This window comes from Eleutherodactylus coqui, chromosome 13 (genome assembly GCF_035609145.1).
Source record: "Eleutherodactylus coqui strain aEleCoq1 chromosome 13, aEleCoq1.hap1, whole genome shotgun sequence".
Lineage (NCBI taxonomy): Eukaryota > Metazoa > Chordata > Amphibia > Anura > Eleutherodactylidae > Eleutherodactylus > Eleutherodactylus coqui.
Window position 1 is genome coordinate 45,956,743 of NC_089849.1, and position 16,469 is coordinate 45,973,211.

At 38.4% G+C, this 16,469-nt stretch overlaps 3 protein-coding genes across 6 annotated transcripts in view; all 3 read right to left on the minus strand.

Annotated features, from left to right (window-relative positions):
* Nucleotides 1–4,908, minus strand: part of HOXB7 (homeobox B7) — a 5,612-nt gene extending 704 nt beyond the window's left edge. The window contains exons 1-3 of one of the 3 annotated variants that reach the window (XM_066587212.1): nt 4,837–4,908; nt 2,050–2,170; nt 1–92 (exon numbers count right to left, since the gene is read on the minus strand). The exon at nt 1–92 is cut by the window's left edge and continues 704 nt beyond it. In XM_066587212.1, the coding sequence (XP_066443309.1) occupies nt 1–92; nt 2,050–2,158 (201 nt within the window). In that variant the 5' untranslated portion in view covers nt 2,159–2,170; nt 4,837–4,908. Of the gene's footprint in view, nt 93–2,049; nt 2,707–4,234; nt 4,326–4,836 lie in introns of those variants that run through there. The other 2 variants (XM_066587211.1, XM_066587210.1) reach the window with 2 other exon arrangements.
* A 217-nt stretch (nt 4,909–5,125) lies between these two features.
* On the minus strand, nt 5,126–6,387 carry HOXB8 (homeobox B8). 2 transcript variants are annotated; one of them, XM_066587209.1, is made up of 2 exons: nt 5,714–6,387; nt 5,126–5,443 (listed from the first exon to the last, which is right to left on the minus strand). In XM_066587209.1, exons 1-2 carry the CDS (start codon nt 6,132–6,134, stop codon nt 5,130–5,132), a joined length of 735 nt encoding a protein of 244 aa, XP_066443306.1. In that variant the 5' UTR covers nt 6,135–6,387; the 3' UTR covers nt 5,126–5,129. The 2 variants fall into 2 exon arrangements, with proteins under 2 accessions (XP_066443306.1, XP_066443305.1); XM_066587208.1 differs by having other exon boundaries at nt 5,126–5,446; nt 5,714–6,384.
* A 4,693-nt stretch (nt 6,388–11,080) lies between these two features.
* HOXB9 (homeobox B9) lies at nt 11,081–15,211 on the minus strand. Its single transcript, XM_066588090.1, has 2 exons — nt 14,230–15,211; nt 11,081–12,108 (listed from the first exon to the last, which is right to left on the minus strand). The coding sequence occupies exons 1-2, from the start codon at nt 14,732–14,734 to the stop codon at nt 11,873–11,875; spliced, it is 741 nt and encodes a 246-aa protein (XP_066444187.1). The 5' UTR covers nt 14,735–15,211; the 3' UTR covers nt 11,081–11,872.
* Between the last annotated feature and the right edge of the window lie 1,258 nt (nt 15,212–16,469).

Genomic DNA, 16,469 nt, shown 5'->3' on the forward strand with positions numbered 1-16,469 from the left:
TCGGGTCAAATAGCGATTGTAATGGAACTCCTTCTCCAGCTCCAGAGTCTGATACCTGGTGTAGGTCTGGCGGCCTCTCTTTCGGTCGGTGCCTGCAACATTACAAAGGGTCATGGATAAATCTGGGTGATAGTGTGACTATAAAGCAAGGGAGGTATAGCATGTATGGTGTATCATATTATATACCCATATCTGGAGTCCTTTTACCGCTCTTATAAATTTGCATAAGCTTCTTTGCCACTTCGCCATTTCCAGGCGCAGCAATAATCCGAACTATATAGCCTAACTTTCAATTTCCCATAGGTTCTAGTAAAATTCTTGCTTTACATGGTAGAATGGAAGGTATTTGTCAAATAGATAATTGTATGGGGTTCAGAAATAGAGTTCTGTGTATAATCAGACAGGTAAGACTGTGGGGAAGCAGTAATCAGATATGTTATTCTGTGCAGGAGACTGAGAGGATAATTAATAAATAGATAGATATTTGTATTAGTGTCTATGGGGGGCTACAGTAATCAGATATGTTCTCCAGCGGGGGCCTATAGACCATTATGAGAAGATGATATTTAATTCTGTAGAGAATCAGCATTTAGATATAGGAAAAGGCCATTAAAAAATAACATTAGGAGTTACATGCGTACATCACAACGCACAACGATAGAATATGTGTTTATATGAAGCACAAGCATTTGTGGTCAGATTAGATCCACCGTGACTAATTGCTGGATTAATATTTGGTCAGCGTTTCTGGAAGATGAGTGGCCAATGGGGGGATTATCCCTGTTTAAGATTATCATTACACCAAACTGACATGGAGAAATCTTGTATCATGTCTGTAGAAACTGAATCAAGGTTCTGTTGACTATTTATACAGACTGAGTCTATGGGACTATCTACAAGGTTATTTTCTTCACACGTCAGCTGCCTGTCAATAATATAGATCATATGTGTATACATATACTAAGTACATGTCCTGAATACACATTTCCAATAAGTACATTTGTGCAATTTCAAAGCCATTTCATTTCTAGCCATTGCAACTGAGCATATAAAAATAGCAGGTAGTTTTAATAGTCTAATATGATGTAAAAGAGAAGAGAGGTAGAACACAGAACAAGCAGCTGCAATGTACATTGTGGGGAAAAGTTCCAGAGCTGAAGTTACTAAGTGTAATTATAAGTACATGTATATATATCGCTTTTCCTTGGAAGATAGGTGGATGCATGAATGAATGGATTAATATTAGGTATAAGATAGATAGATAGATAGATAGATAGATAGATAGATAGATAGATAGATAGAACATTACGGACAAACAGATCTTTATAATTAGATAGATTGAAAATTAGAGGCAGACAGATCTTTATAACTAGATGGACAGGATACTACTGGTAGATAGATAGATAGATAGATAGATAGATAGATAGATAGATAGATAGATAGATAGATAGATAGATAGATAGATAGATAGATAGATAGATAGATAGATAGATAGATAGATAGATAGATAGATAGATAGATCGATCGATCAGGTAAACAACATTTCTAGAATAGACATATCCCCGGGTAAATTGTCTTTCCCTATTTCAGTATAATGCATCCCATGAATTGCTGGAATCTATTTCCCTTTTGTCAGCCACTTATTGCACATTGAGGAGCTGCCAGCCCCCAGTAAATACCGGCCATCCTGCATCGTGTATCATTCCTGTTCGTATTTGCATAGCTCCTTAGCAGTGATTTTATGGTGCACGCTTGTTTAGCTTGTAAACTTCCCCAATTCCAGTAAATACCCGAAGCCACGAAATCTCCAGCCAGCCAGAGTTATTATACAGGGTGCCTGGATCAATGTCCACTATTAATATGCTCATAGCTACTGCTCCTCTACAGTCCAGGCATGGGCTGCTCCTGTGCCCCGGTCTTTCAAGTCACTCTACTATGAACGCCATTGATGAGCTGGGATTAATCCCAGGCGCCATGTAATCATCTCTCCATCCCTAAGGTGCTCTTCTTTCCCTCCCTTCCTCCCTCCTTTCCTTCCTTCCTTCTTACCTGTGCTCCTCATCCAGGGGTAGATTCGGAAGTTGCTCTCATTGTGCAGGTCAGAGTCTCTCTGCTCGCTCTTTGTGCAGTTCTGCTTGGAGGAGTCCCCAGAGCACATCAGAGAAAGGTTCTGCTCAAACGGAGAACAGTGCATATTAAAGGACGCTGCCTCCAGCCCGTAGCCGGAAGGGGGATACATAGCCGGGGTCTGGGGGTGCATGCTGCTCCCATTGCTGTATATGGCAGCCATGGATCCCGGGAAGGGTGCCCCGCTCCCCGAGCCATAGCCCGTGCGCTGCGTATTGGAAGCAAAGGCGCACGAAGTTTGCTCCGGGAAGACTCCGGATGGGAAGACAGAAGTTGCAGTTGGATATTTGGAGAATAAAGCATTGGCATAATACAATGAACTCATAATTTGGCCGGATGATTTGTAGGCCGGGACGTTTTAGTGTCGGTTTTACGAGGTACCGTGATATATTACAGAATTAGAGTCCAGATTTACACCAAAAAGGACCCCCTTTTTCCTCCCTGACCATGTGACTATAGGACACGTGATTTCCAAGCGTCCAATCCTGGCCATGCATCCCACAGCTCTTATAATGTGGAAAAAAAATGTTGTAGTGCTGGATTTATAAAATATGATAAATATTTGATGCACTCTAAGATCTATGTTATAAAGTGCAATAGCGATGTAGTCGATAAGTAAGCGGTAATCTGCTGCAATTGTACATAAAACCCACTGCTCAGGCACAAAAACTCCAACCTATTTATTTCTCTATTGATTTTGCTCTAACGCTGCTGTCTGCGCTCTGTGAGATCTCGCTATCTGTGCCATTAATGGATCCTGCGTAATGCTGCTCAGCCCTGGACCGGTGGAGAAACCACAAAGAGACCAAAACATCCAGACAAGGAAGGATTGTGCTGTTATTGCTTCTTATTGCCGGGATGATCATAGCAGATGCGTCTTGTGTCTGCTCCACAGTCATGGGCCACAGCCAGTTTCCCTTACGTGTCTCATCATCAAGGTGCAGAGAATACTGACCCACTCTTTATTGGCATACATTGCACAACAGTTACCATCCCCATATCCATATTGATGCACTTGGACAATTATGCATTAACCCTCCTTATCCCAGAATGCCAGCAATGTTCTTACTGCAATGCACTGAACCAAAAGGGTTACAGTTTTTTTTTTATATTCATCCTTATTGTCTTGGAACTTGTTCTAATACTAAAATGATGTGCTACATACTGTAATGCACCCAATCACTCGCTTTACTATGCTTAAATTTCTACAGAAGCTCTTGGGGAAGTTTGATGCGTCTTTTTAGGATACTTATGTGAACCCTTCCTGCGTGTATTTTACAGTGCACAATCTTTATAGAGTATCTCCGAGGAAAACTCTGAATAAGAAACTTGTACTGATTCGTTTTTTAATAATATTTACATACATTTACCCCTTTTATACCACAATGGCCTGCAATGTAATACAATGCACCGAACATAAAGGAATAATCAACCCTATTTCACTATATATCTATACTGCTGCACATGTTAAAGTAACTTGTACTGATAATCCTTGATAAGAAACACGCGCTGATCTGTATTTTTTATAATATAAGGGTCTATAACACATTAACCCCTCCTACACAACAATGGCCTGCAAGATACACTGAACAAAAAATAATATCCATCCTCATACCACTATATACCTATCTATACTGGTGCACATGGTAAAGTAACTTGTACTAATGTCTTTATAATATGCACATACACTACCCCCACCTCCATCTCCATACTAAAATATACTTTAGTGTTATAGAACAGAACGTCTTTGCATTATTTAACTTTATGAACCCTTCTAACACAATACAGCCATAAGGGTTAAAATCCCTGCACCAATATACAGTATAACGGGAAAGTTACTTGTGCTACCCTTTTAATATTTACATATGTACATTCCCTAACACTCGTCATACTATGTAAATAATGTCAATCCAATGCACTGAGACAAGTTACCATATCTATATATGATGTACAATTCCTATGCATTACAGAGATAGATAGATAGATAGATAGATAGATAGATAGATAGATAGATAGATAGATAGATAGATAGATAGATAGATAGATAGATAGATAGATAGATATGACCTTGGAAAGATCCACAGGCTCAGGGATAAAATGGGGTTACCTGAACATCTCATCCAGGATCCATGGTTAACTCTCTCATCCAGTAGATTCGACAATGCTAGCATCTTTATCCAAGCCCCTAACCATGTACACAGCCCTATTCAGTGGCCTTATGGACTGCATTCTCTTCAAAGTAGCACAGAAAACTTTTATTTCTCTTTTTCACCCCAAGTGGAGGAAGTGAAGCATCAAAACTCACTGATGTCACAATCCCTCTTGTAAACTTTATTGTAACTCCTTCCACCGCTTCCATGTTTAGACAATAGGACAAAAGTGTGCAGAACCATAAAATAGAGAATTATCCCCATCCCCCAATAAAAGGAATTCACGTATACAGTATACAGTCTGTTCACAGTAACCCTAAAATCACAAGTGGCTTTTCACTGGGCGCATGCTAACTACATCCTCGCACACACTGAGAATGCGGGGTGCCAGGGACAACAAGAGGGGGATCTAGCAGTGTGGAGGGGGACTACAGCAGAATTAGGCAGTTTCATGTTGTTGGTCTGTTCTTTTATATATATGTAAAGAAAATACAGTAAACCACATAGAGAAATAGTGCACACAAAACTTCTAGAGCAAACCTTCCCCAACAAAACAAACCTCAAATGATCATCCACAAAAGCTATTGCGTTATACACAAACACTACGAAGTCGATTGCTTCCCCCCTCAAGAAGGTAGGAAGATGGTAGTAGTTTCTCCTTGTCTTATGGGGCTCTGTTAGGTATTAAGTCGGATGAGAGGGGATTACAGCTACAGCAACATTGTGCCCCCTCCTGCATCTTTCCAGGAACATAGGACGAGGACTGGGGACATTTGGAGAGTGCCTGCTTCTTTCCAGGAACATAGAACGAGGGCTGGGGAGAACTAGAGATCGCCTGCTCAAATGTTTAACCTAGTCTAGGCTCTTCTCGCCCTTTTGTCCATCCAGTGCGTCCTCAGTGTCTTGTTGTGACCTCTCCACTTTCTGTTTCTCCAGTTCCTCCTGCTCACATTTGCTGCTGGGAAACTTATCTTTGTTGTTCTCCTTTTTCCATTTCATCCTCCTGTTCTGGAACCAGATTTTGACTTGTCTTTCAGTAAGTCCTAGAGCATGAGAAACCTCGATCCTCCGTTTGCGAGTCAGGTACGGATTGAAGAGGAATTCTTTCTCCAGCTCCAAGGTCTGGTAGCGGCTGTAGGTCTGTCTACCTCTCCTGCGTCCAGCGGCTGCTGGAGATGACAAAAGGGTCAAGAATAAGGGGCCGTGACCGGGACACACACAAAGTACAAAGCAGAAAAAAACGAGTATACAGTAGAAATAAAAAATAAATAAAAGCAATGCATTCTACAAAGGGCTGGGGAAGGAGGGTGTAAATAGTCTGGGAAGTGTCCAGCAGTAAAACACAAACCTCCATCCGGGCAATTAAACTATAAAGCAATTCACAAGTGCACAAGTTACCCCCCATAAAACAGGGTCACTTTATGGTTGTTGCTCACCTTGTGGTCTCATCCATGGAAAGAGTTGTGTAGGTGAGGGACTCTGTTCAGAGCTCTCTGCTTCTTCCCCCAGGCCGGCTGAAGCCAACTTGCAGTCGGTGTATTGCACTAGATCCGAGTCCTGGCTGCTGAACAGGCTTTGCCTTTGCAAAGGGTCGTATCCATAGAAGCTGCTGGGGTCCCCATGACAGGTTACTGCGCAAGGATTCTGCTGGTAAGGGGTTGAGGACAAGGAGGACGTTCCATGGTAAAATTCCTGAATTTGGCTTGGGTGCTGAAAGGTGCCCCCAGCACTGGGTCCATACACCACTGTGGGTCTGCCACCTAGATCCTGGGCAAAGCCACAATCATAGTAATTGGGGCGCAAAGATTCCCCTGTTTTGTATTTGGAGAAGAGTGAATTGACAAAATAGGAGCTCATTTTTAATGGTTCTTTTTTACAGACAAGAGGGAAGAAGAAGAAGTAGTAGAAGAAGAAGCAAAAAAGATCCTGGCTGGTTGTGTCTGTGATTTCCAGGAATATAAAAGAAAGATACAATCAAAAGTCTATGCCTGGATGAGATTGCATCCCTTGTTTTTTATCATAATCAAAAAAATAGCACTTAAGACTTGTCGCTTTACATTTCCAGGAAGGGATTGCCAGTTCATAAACAGTTTCTGTGATTTACTTCGCAGCAAATGACTTGTTTCATATTTTGCAGCGTCTTTTCACGAACATTTGCATCTATTAGGAGCGCCTCCTCCTATTGGCTTCTAGCGCTCCACCAGGACTGGGAGAGGCGCAGAAAGCCAGTGGAGGGGGAGAGGTGGAGAGACACAAGAATATACCGATTAAATATGTTTAACTACCTCCACTAATGACATATCCATCTCCAGCACCCCCCTCAGCCCATCACCTACCTAGCCCACCCCAAAGATTGATTTTTGGGGAGTGCAGAAAATTAAAGAGAGGGACATTTAGTCGTTAATTTGGAAATTTTAACGAGGCAGTTTTAGCCTTTTTAAATGTCAGGGTCGCTTTAGAAAACTGTAAAAGTACACGATTTAATTGCTACGAGTTTTTACTGGGTCCAATAAATGTAATTGGTATTTTAATACAAGTTATCAAATCATACAGTTTCTTAGGCTAAACATATTTTAAAACAAACGAGCCAGTCATATTTAACATTTTCATGATCAATTCCCCCCTTTTATTGATAAAGGTGCAGGAACACCCCTCCCCCACCCCACAGAAAAAAGGGGCCTGTAAAGTGTTTAGTAAACTATAAAAGGCTGTAAAGCCGAGATGGGGATGTTGTTTATGCCGCAGAATATAAAAAGCGTTAGCAGTTTACGAGGCTTCTCCATTACAGCGATAAAATAGCAGATTCGATTGGAACCCTACACATTATTATAGCAAGATGCTGCGAGTGTCAATACTGAATTAAAATCATCATTGTCTTCACAATAACACTTTCTCTTTTTTTTGTGACTGTTTTTCTTCTTTTTTTCTTTTCCCCTCCAGGCAACTACTTATTACCCAGACCAGGCAGGAGAACAGGGCAGGGATGGCCTCCAAACATTGGCCTCTGTCACTGCTGGTGTCTCAAGGCGTCCCCCATCCTTCATCCTCCCTGCACATAGCAATAATCCTCTATCTCATGTTCTGATAAAACACGCAGGTCCATTCACCTCTCATAATACCTTCAAAAGAAACTCTGGTTTATGCTGGTTTTTATTATTACAGTGTACTGCGCTGCTGCAGTTGTAGGCGCCTTGTGCTTTCCCATCAGATGCTAGGAGATCTCTAAAGTTCTTTGTGTACTTTATTGAATACAACTATTACATAGGAGCCTGTATATTATATATTCTCATAAATAAGTCAATTTTTGGATGGAGTTTATAGTTAGATAGATCACTATTTCCATTATCTATCTATCTATCGTATTTATAGCTATCCATATAACTACCATATCCAGATAAATACTATTAATACTTTCAGTTTTGCAAAATTAGACATTATTTTCTGTCTTTAGCTGTAATTCGTGATAAAATACTTCATGAACCTGGGATCTACCTTCCCTCGGAGGCCTAAAGTGTATATACCTGTTAAATATAAATGACTATATTGGGACACATTAACAGGCAATAGAAATATATCTCTTTCTGTGAGCGCTTTAGACAGTGATGTGATTTTGATACCAATAAGCAAATGTCCCATTTAAATAATATTTATAGAATGCTGTTGATCAGCTGACAAATGTACTTACATTTTTATAAGTATTTACTGGTGTCAGATCTCGGAAATTTGCGCAGAAGTGTACAAGGAGTAATATACATGACTTCTGGTCCCTTTACAGGATATATTCATTAACGCTAGACAATCGATTGATCAGTTTTTATATAATTTCATGCTTGGCTTTACAGTTTGTACACAAGGAAGATATATTTCATGTATTAATATTAATGCATTATAGAATGGAAAGCAAACGCAGGCGATATAAAACACACAGATACCACAGATACATAGACATACATATGTGCACATATTTACACTCACAAGTATATAAAATACAGACTCGCAAAACACATACACAACACAGACATACATATAGTATACACATATAAGTACACAACACACAACCACAACATACATAAATACACAAATAGATACACAACACACACATCACACACATATGTATATATATATCATGCAGCCACATACACACATCAACATATACACATAGAAGTACACAACACAGAGACATCACACATATATAATCAGCATACATATGCATATACACATATTTACAGACATACATATACACATAAGTACACAACACAGACATCACATGCATAAATACACAACAGACATTACACATATAAACAACATGCACCTACATACACACATATAGGTACACAACATATAGACCACACACATATGTAAACAACATACATCTACAAACATATACATATATAAGTACACAACCTACAAACATCACATATATACATATTAACAACATGCACCTACATACACACATATGGATGTACTGATATTTACACACACATATAAGTGCACAACACACAGACATCACATACAAAAATACACAAACACGTACACAACACACTGTAACTTTTGCCCAGGGGTAACGGTGCAGAGATTCTCTTCTCTGGAGTACTTTGTAGTGTAAATGAAATGGATCCTTCCATTAAATTAAGGAATATAGCAGGATATGTCCCCATAGATTTGGAGGTTATGGTATCATTGCTTTGCAATGGGAAATTAGGGCTCACAGAAGCCATGCTCTTTCGTTAATGTTCAGCATTCTTGCACATAATCATGCTAATTATACTCTGCTACAGATGATGCTTCTGAATGTCATATTTATCTTATGTGATTAGAACTTGATGGAATACTTTGGTGATCCAGCACCCACTTTCCCTGACAGGAGGTATATAGAAATGACCAGTATAAAGCTCTGTCATCACAAGGTCCTATTATCTCCTAACACTCAATATAATTAAAGTGTATTTGGATATCACTGTGCAATCTGCAGGGAGGAATAGCTCCAAAACGGCATCCTAGCAATCCTAAGTATACTAATCTTCCCCCTGTGCTATTGTTCACTAATTTACTGATTGTTAAAACGTTTTACAGTGTCATAAAGCTGAATTATTCGCTCAAGTTACATTTAGGAGATATTTTGTTTTCGTGTTTTATTTCTTATGACGAACAGACATAACAATTTCTGGGAAGGAAAAGAACAGCTATTTTTTGTTATGTAAAAAAGGGTATGTTTAGTGCAATTTTTAAAGCTTTTCCCTGTGTAGTGTAAAAGGGCTGGAAGGAAAAATCTAAAATTCTTAGATCAACAGCGCCACCTAGTGAGCACTTCTATGAATAACTTAATTGGAAACTGAGTTCTGATTTTTCTCCTTTTAAAAACATATATATATATATAGCTCTAAAGGAAGATAACATTTGATTTATCTTATGGTGCTCTTTTAAGTATTTCTGCCTGAGATATGTACTCTTTAAGGTGGCGGTAAATGGTTAAATGTTAGGGTGCAGCAGTGGAGCTAGGCTGGCTGGGGGAGAGTCTGGACAGCTTTTGGCTTGATACTGATAAAACACAATTTCAGACGTCTGGCCACAGTTCTCTTGTTTGAAAGTTTATGGCTTGGATTCTTGAAGCCAGGAATTGCTCAGAGTAAGAAAGAACAAAAGACATTAAACCCCAGAGAGGAGTTTCCAAGGCTTCTGAAAAGCTCCAGAAATTCCCAGCTTCCCTCTGCCTCATCATATATTTTATCTGAGCTGTTGAAAGGTATTTACGTGTTCCTCCTCACAGTCCCAGCCCTCTCTAGCCAGGAAACTTCCTCACAGTCTCCTCACTTCTCTGCCTATAAACTTTTACAGCCCTTATATACTTTTATGACACAGCACTAAACGGAATTTTCCTTTTTATCACCAGCACTTGCTTTTTAAGCCCTTCATCCCTTTTTTGTTTTCCCAAAGAATTATGCAAATAGGCCCCTAAAAGAGAGAGAGAGCGAGCGAGAGAGAGACCAGCAGAAGCTGCAGCTCTTCCAGAATACCATCAATACTCTTCCCAGTTCCCCTCTCTATCTATCTCTGTTTTTCTGAGTGATAAAAGTCCTATTATTTTTCAATTGATGTCGGTGGAAAATAAAATATTGAGAGGACATTGGTGACTGGTTGCTAGACCTGACAGGGGAGATATAGGAACACAGGAGAGGTTTTCTATAAATCAGGTCACTACTATGTGTGTGTACACAATGCAATCTCTTCCACACACCCTCTCTATACATTCAAATGATAGTAATCTTCATGTAGTCCTGTAATCCACCAATAGCAAATGAAAAGCAAAAAAAAATCAATCTATAATGTATCTTGCATGCAAAAATTACACATTTCTATGTGCATAATTGTAGCATTACTAAATATGTAGCAATGCATATATATATATATATATATATATATATATATATATATATGCTTTTATATATAATACATGCGCGTGGACACGCATCATTCAACCTTCCATTTAATGTATGTGCTCTACATTTATAACGCACATGTTTTATATAGATGTGGATAGATGTAGAGTATGTGTATATGTCTATAAATAGATAGACAGATATATACGATTCACAGATAGACACACATGAGATTTAGATTATATTAGATAGACGTGATTCACAAATAGATGCACATGAAATAGATAACGTATAATAAGTTATAAATTTTTATGCCACTTGTGCATGTAGTCTATACATGTCATAAAAACAACATTTTAATGATAATGTATATATTTGTGAACGATAATAAATTAAGAGAATGGGCGGTAGCTTATATCACTAGTTTAATAATTGTTTGCAAATAGCACATCATGAACTGGTCCGTTGTAAACAGCCGGGTTAAACCCAGAAAAACACTACAATTAATAGATATTTACAACACAAACACAAAACTTTCAAGTATAGCAGATTTCAACAACATAAAAAATATACAAATACTTTGACTTGACACAAGAAGAACAAAATCTACATTTCGTATATAAACGTCATTTCACAATAAATTAGAAATCTCTACTTCTAGGGAACATTCACCGTCTTCTGTTGATCTAGTTGTACTAAAAACAAAGAAACTTTTTTTTATTTTTTCATAGTTTGTTTTTTGTAAATTGCTTTTGCTTTTTTTCTACAAAACTATTTTTAGCAAATCGAGGCTTTTTCCAGTGTGCTTTCAGTCATAATCTTGTGGCTCAGTATAAAAAGGGAGTGTGCTGGCTGAACTTCTTACAATAGAGGGAGTAAATATTAAATATATCTATAAGTTATAGCTCTTTATGATAATGCTGATGGATGGTGAGAGGTTTCACTATGTATCTTCACCAGGGGAGGTTACCACAATGTGCAGATAAGCACCCATGTAGAGCTACCTACCTGCAGGTATCACATCCTCTGTCTATAAAAGGACAACATGTGGACCTGTAGTACAGTACTGTACAGAAAATAACATTAATGCTGTGTGCTTGCTACTAACTGGCCAGTCTACAACAGCCTCCATATGTCATGCAAATAAAGATGGACAAGTCCTATGCAAGTGTTATCATAAATAGGGAGCAGGTGCATTCTGGAGGAGAAGATAATGGTTTAATCCTTTCCCTGTTCCTTGTTCAACTTCTTCATTTTCATCCTCCGGTTCTGAAACCAGATTTTGACCTGTCTCTCGCTCAGGTTGAGCAGTCTGGCCACTTCATGTCTCCTGTCCCTGGTCAGGTACATGTTAAACAGAAATTCTTTCTCCAGCTCCAGGGTCTGGTATTTGGTGTAGGGACATCTCTTTTTCCTCGATGATCTGGCGTGCAACCAGTTAGCGGAAGGGTTAGCTGCAGAAGAAGCAGATACAAAGTCATGTAAATATATATGTATAAAGTTCTAGTGATAGCTATACATACTGATAAATACAACTAGGTTTATCCATAAACAGACAGGTACATATTTATAGCTGTTCGATAAATAAATACATAAAATACATACATATATAAATACATGATAGATATTAGATAAATGAATATTAAATAAATAACTAGATAAATAGATAACAGATAGATAGATAGAAAGAAAGCTAGTAGATAAATAGGTGCATAGATATTGGATGGATAGATAGATAGATAGATAGATAGATAGATAGATAGATATGGTGTACACAAATAGATATGAGAGCCATAGATAGATAGATATTAGGTGGAAAAAAATAGATGCATAGATATCAGGAAAAAATAGGTACATATATATTAGATAGATAAATAGATGCATATATAGCTATTAGTTAGATAAATGAATAGATACATAGACAGAAATATATTGTATAGATAGATACATAGATATTAGATAGATAAATAGATGCACAGATAAATATGATGATAGATATATATTAGGTATATAAATAGACGCATAGATATTAGATAAATAGATACATAGGCAGAAAGAAAGAAGGATATTATGTAGATAGATAGGTGCATAGATATTAAATAGATAAATTGATGCACAGATAAATATGACGATAGATAGCTATTAGGTAGCTAAATACATGATAAGTCAATTGATCAACAGATTATAGTTCTATTTATCTAATAAACAGATCAGAGATAGTCACACAAAAGTGGTTTTATCTATCATACATGTGTTCCCTTATACAATAACTACATATATTATATATTGTATTATCATATATATTACTCAATGATATTACATAAATGGTTACAATCGCTAATCTTGTATGAATCCCTCTATTTCTCTATGAGATCCCGTTGAGTATTTGTGTCCTGTTGTGTCAAGCAGGTGTGATATCTCCTGTGTTTTATCGGTGACTATGAGATGTATTTTCTCTTCTTTCACATAATAAACTCGGTTTGCAGTGATGAAATATACATGACAAGCAGCAGTCCCCGGCTCTGGCTGTTGGCAGTACTGGCGGCCGCTTCCTCCTTCCTTGTATTCCTCCAGATAATAATGTGCAGGAAAATGAAATATTCACGAGATTTAAATGAGTGAATAATTAATAGGTGTTAATCCGGCAGCAGCTCCTGCTGGAGAGGATCCTGAGCAGTACTGTGCATTTCTGGATCTGCAGCTACTTGGTCTTTATACGACATCTTCAATATTTACATGGTCAATTATTTATATGGGGAGATTTTATTTTGTTTCTTCGTTGTGCTAATACATTATATTAATTGTGTACTGGATCATAGGCAGCAATTGTCATTAGTATCCTAGTACATTAACAACAATTGCGTTTCTATATGCATGTGTTATACACGCATTCATTGATCATAGGCAGCAATTGTCATTATTATCCAAGTAGATTAATAACAATTATGTGTCTATATGTATATCTTATATATGCCGTAGAGTTTTACATACAGTTCAGAATATTATAAATGAGAACTATAGGTAAATATAGGACTCGGTAAATGCAATTTTGACTCTTTCATCACCATTCTTCCATAACTGCACATAATGCTCCCACAATCACCTATTGACTAGTATTATCACAAACAGTAATTACACGTGTTGTAGCGTCAAAATGTATTATTAGTTACCTATACAGTATACACTAGATAAATGATACTGTATTAGCCTTAAAGTGACAGCAGCACAAGAAGAGACAATCAAAATCTGGATAAAGTGGAGAGCCAGAAATATATATATAAGGGCGATTGTGAAGCTGTGCAAAACCGAATTTTGAATTATTCTGTCTATATAACTATGTATCTATAACCTACATAACTGTCTATCTATGACTTTCATATTTATTTGTGTACCATATCTATTTAACTATCTATCTATTCAACAATTTTCTGTTTCCCTCTGTGGTGTAGATGTTTTTTTTCCTGGCACAGAATGTGGAGGGGCCCTACGATGTGTGGCAGGATTAGATATTTCCCTGCACTTTTATGGCAGTGTTATTATTATAGTGTGCTGACTTCCTCAGTTGTGTAACTTACTTTGATGTGGCCTGTCTTTGTCCTCGCTTCCTTCGCACAGTTTATTGTCCTGGTAAGTGGGCCTCTCATTAGCCTCCTCTCTTCCAGCAGGCGACTCTAGATTGTACTCTTGGGCTCCCAATTTCTGCAGCTCCCCAGGGTGCCCCAGCAGCGGCTCAGCCTTCACGGCTCCTTGTCCCGGTCCAGACTCTGCCCTGGGCAGCGGTTCCAGCCAGCCCCGTAAGTATCTAGTCTCTGAAGTGGGGGCACCCTGCTGTAGGTAAGGATGGTAGACAGGAGGCAGGGGGGTGGCAGCAGCGCTGTGTGGGTTCAGGGGAGTCCAGGAAGCACTGAACACAGGAGGTTTGGGCTGGAAGCTACACGAGGGGAAGTCCAGGGTGTCTGAGTGTCCTGCAGCCCGGGGACTGGGGTACTGTCCAGAGAACTTGGGTGCTGGAGGGTCCTCAGTCTCAGGGCTTATTATGGACTCCACAAAATAGTTACTGAGGGCTCCAGAAATGGACATTCTTGGACATCATACAAAGCAGGTTCATTGAAGGGAAGAAGATATAGGACAGATGCAGAGCTTTTTCCCTTCCCAACTTCCCAGCCAACAAAGTGCACTTGGGCTGCTGCCTCCTGAGCTCCTGGCAAATGATTGGTCAAACTTTATCCGTGTGCCTGATAAAGCGTCACAGAGACATCAATCAATCGGAGGGGCCGCACGGAGCTGTCAGCATTCATATCAAGGAGCCATTGTTTTATGTGGATGAGGCTGCTGCACGCCTGAGACCCGAGCAAGCAACACATTCTCCACCCTGCAGGTCGTGATACCTTCTAGTGCACCAGGGACTCAGGCTGCACCTTATCCCACACACTGGTTGCACTCTAACGTGCAGCTACTGTACAGTACCGTACATGCTGTATATCGTATACACTAAAGGCTGCAGCTAGTGTACTGTACATACTGTATACCATATACACTAAAGGCTGCAGCTACTGTACTATGTACACCGCATACACTAAAAGCTGCAGCCTTAACTACAAAACACCCTAAGACATGTACAGAACTAGGAAGGATTAATCGCATGTAGAAAGGACCCCTATTTATTATCAGTTTTATTATGGTCAGTGCCTAAGCAAAACGAGAAATGATAGAAGGAAACCTGTTTATTTATAGCCTGATGAACAAACCCGATGAAGAATGCTAAGTAGATTTAGAAGCTTGCTGTAACATCTCTTTTTGTTAGCCATTAAAAGGTTTCATATCTGCAAGATAATTTTGTTTCTCTTACTGAGAACAATCACGTTTTACAGCCTCGTAAATGCATGAAATGTATGAAACAGCTCAAATCCTTAACCATACAGAATATACACCAACCAACCTACAATAGTGCATCATGAATATACCCAAGTCCTTAATATTCATAGTTTCTCCCCACCCTTTCCTACCTCCCCTTGCAAAACATATGACCTCAGAATACCACTGTATTATACTACAGTAAAATATGAACTGTTTATATTAATCCAAATATCCATCAGAGCCTGATAATGAAAACCGTGCTGAATTATACAGGTGAATTAATACCGATATACGGCTCAACAGCTTCAACCTGTCTTGTTATATGATTCTTACAGTATGACATATGTCTGCCTATATTATGATGTCACGTTTATCTGTCTAGTTATTTATCTGTCTATGTATCATTCCATATTTGTCTTTATTTTCTTCTATCTATCTATCTGCCTATCTCATACCATCTGTGTCTTTTTCTTTCTATATCTAGTTTCTAGAATTCCACATTTGCCTTTCTTTATCAATTTTTTAAACTAACAAACTGTCACAATTGTAAAAATAAAGCTACACCTTTGCTCTGCAATAGGTCATTATAATATATATAATAATAACAACACATCTAGCAATAGTACTTTGCTATCTATGAAATGGATTAAATGTGTCTCTTTAACGTTTCTTCAATGCAACTGTATGATGTTGACGAAAGAGAGAGGTATTTTACTACATAAAGATAGTAAAACTATATATATATATATATATAAAGACACACACACACATATATATATAACATTTTAACTGCATGTGCTCATACAGTTGTCGTCAGTTCTTTAGGTTAAATATCCCACCTAAAATTAGTTTAAATTTCGTTGGTCACACCTTAGATGTGCTTCTGTGCCCACATATGACAATCAGTATAATAGGTAACAGGTAGTTAATAATCTCCTATTTTTCTCTGTTATTACAT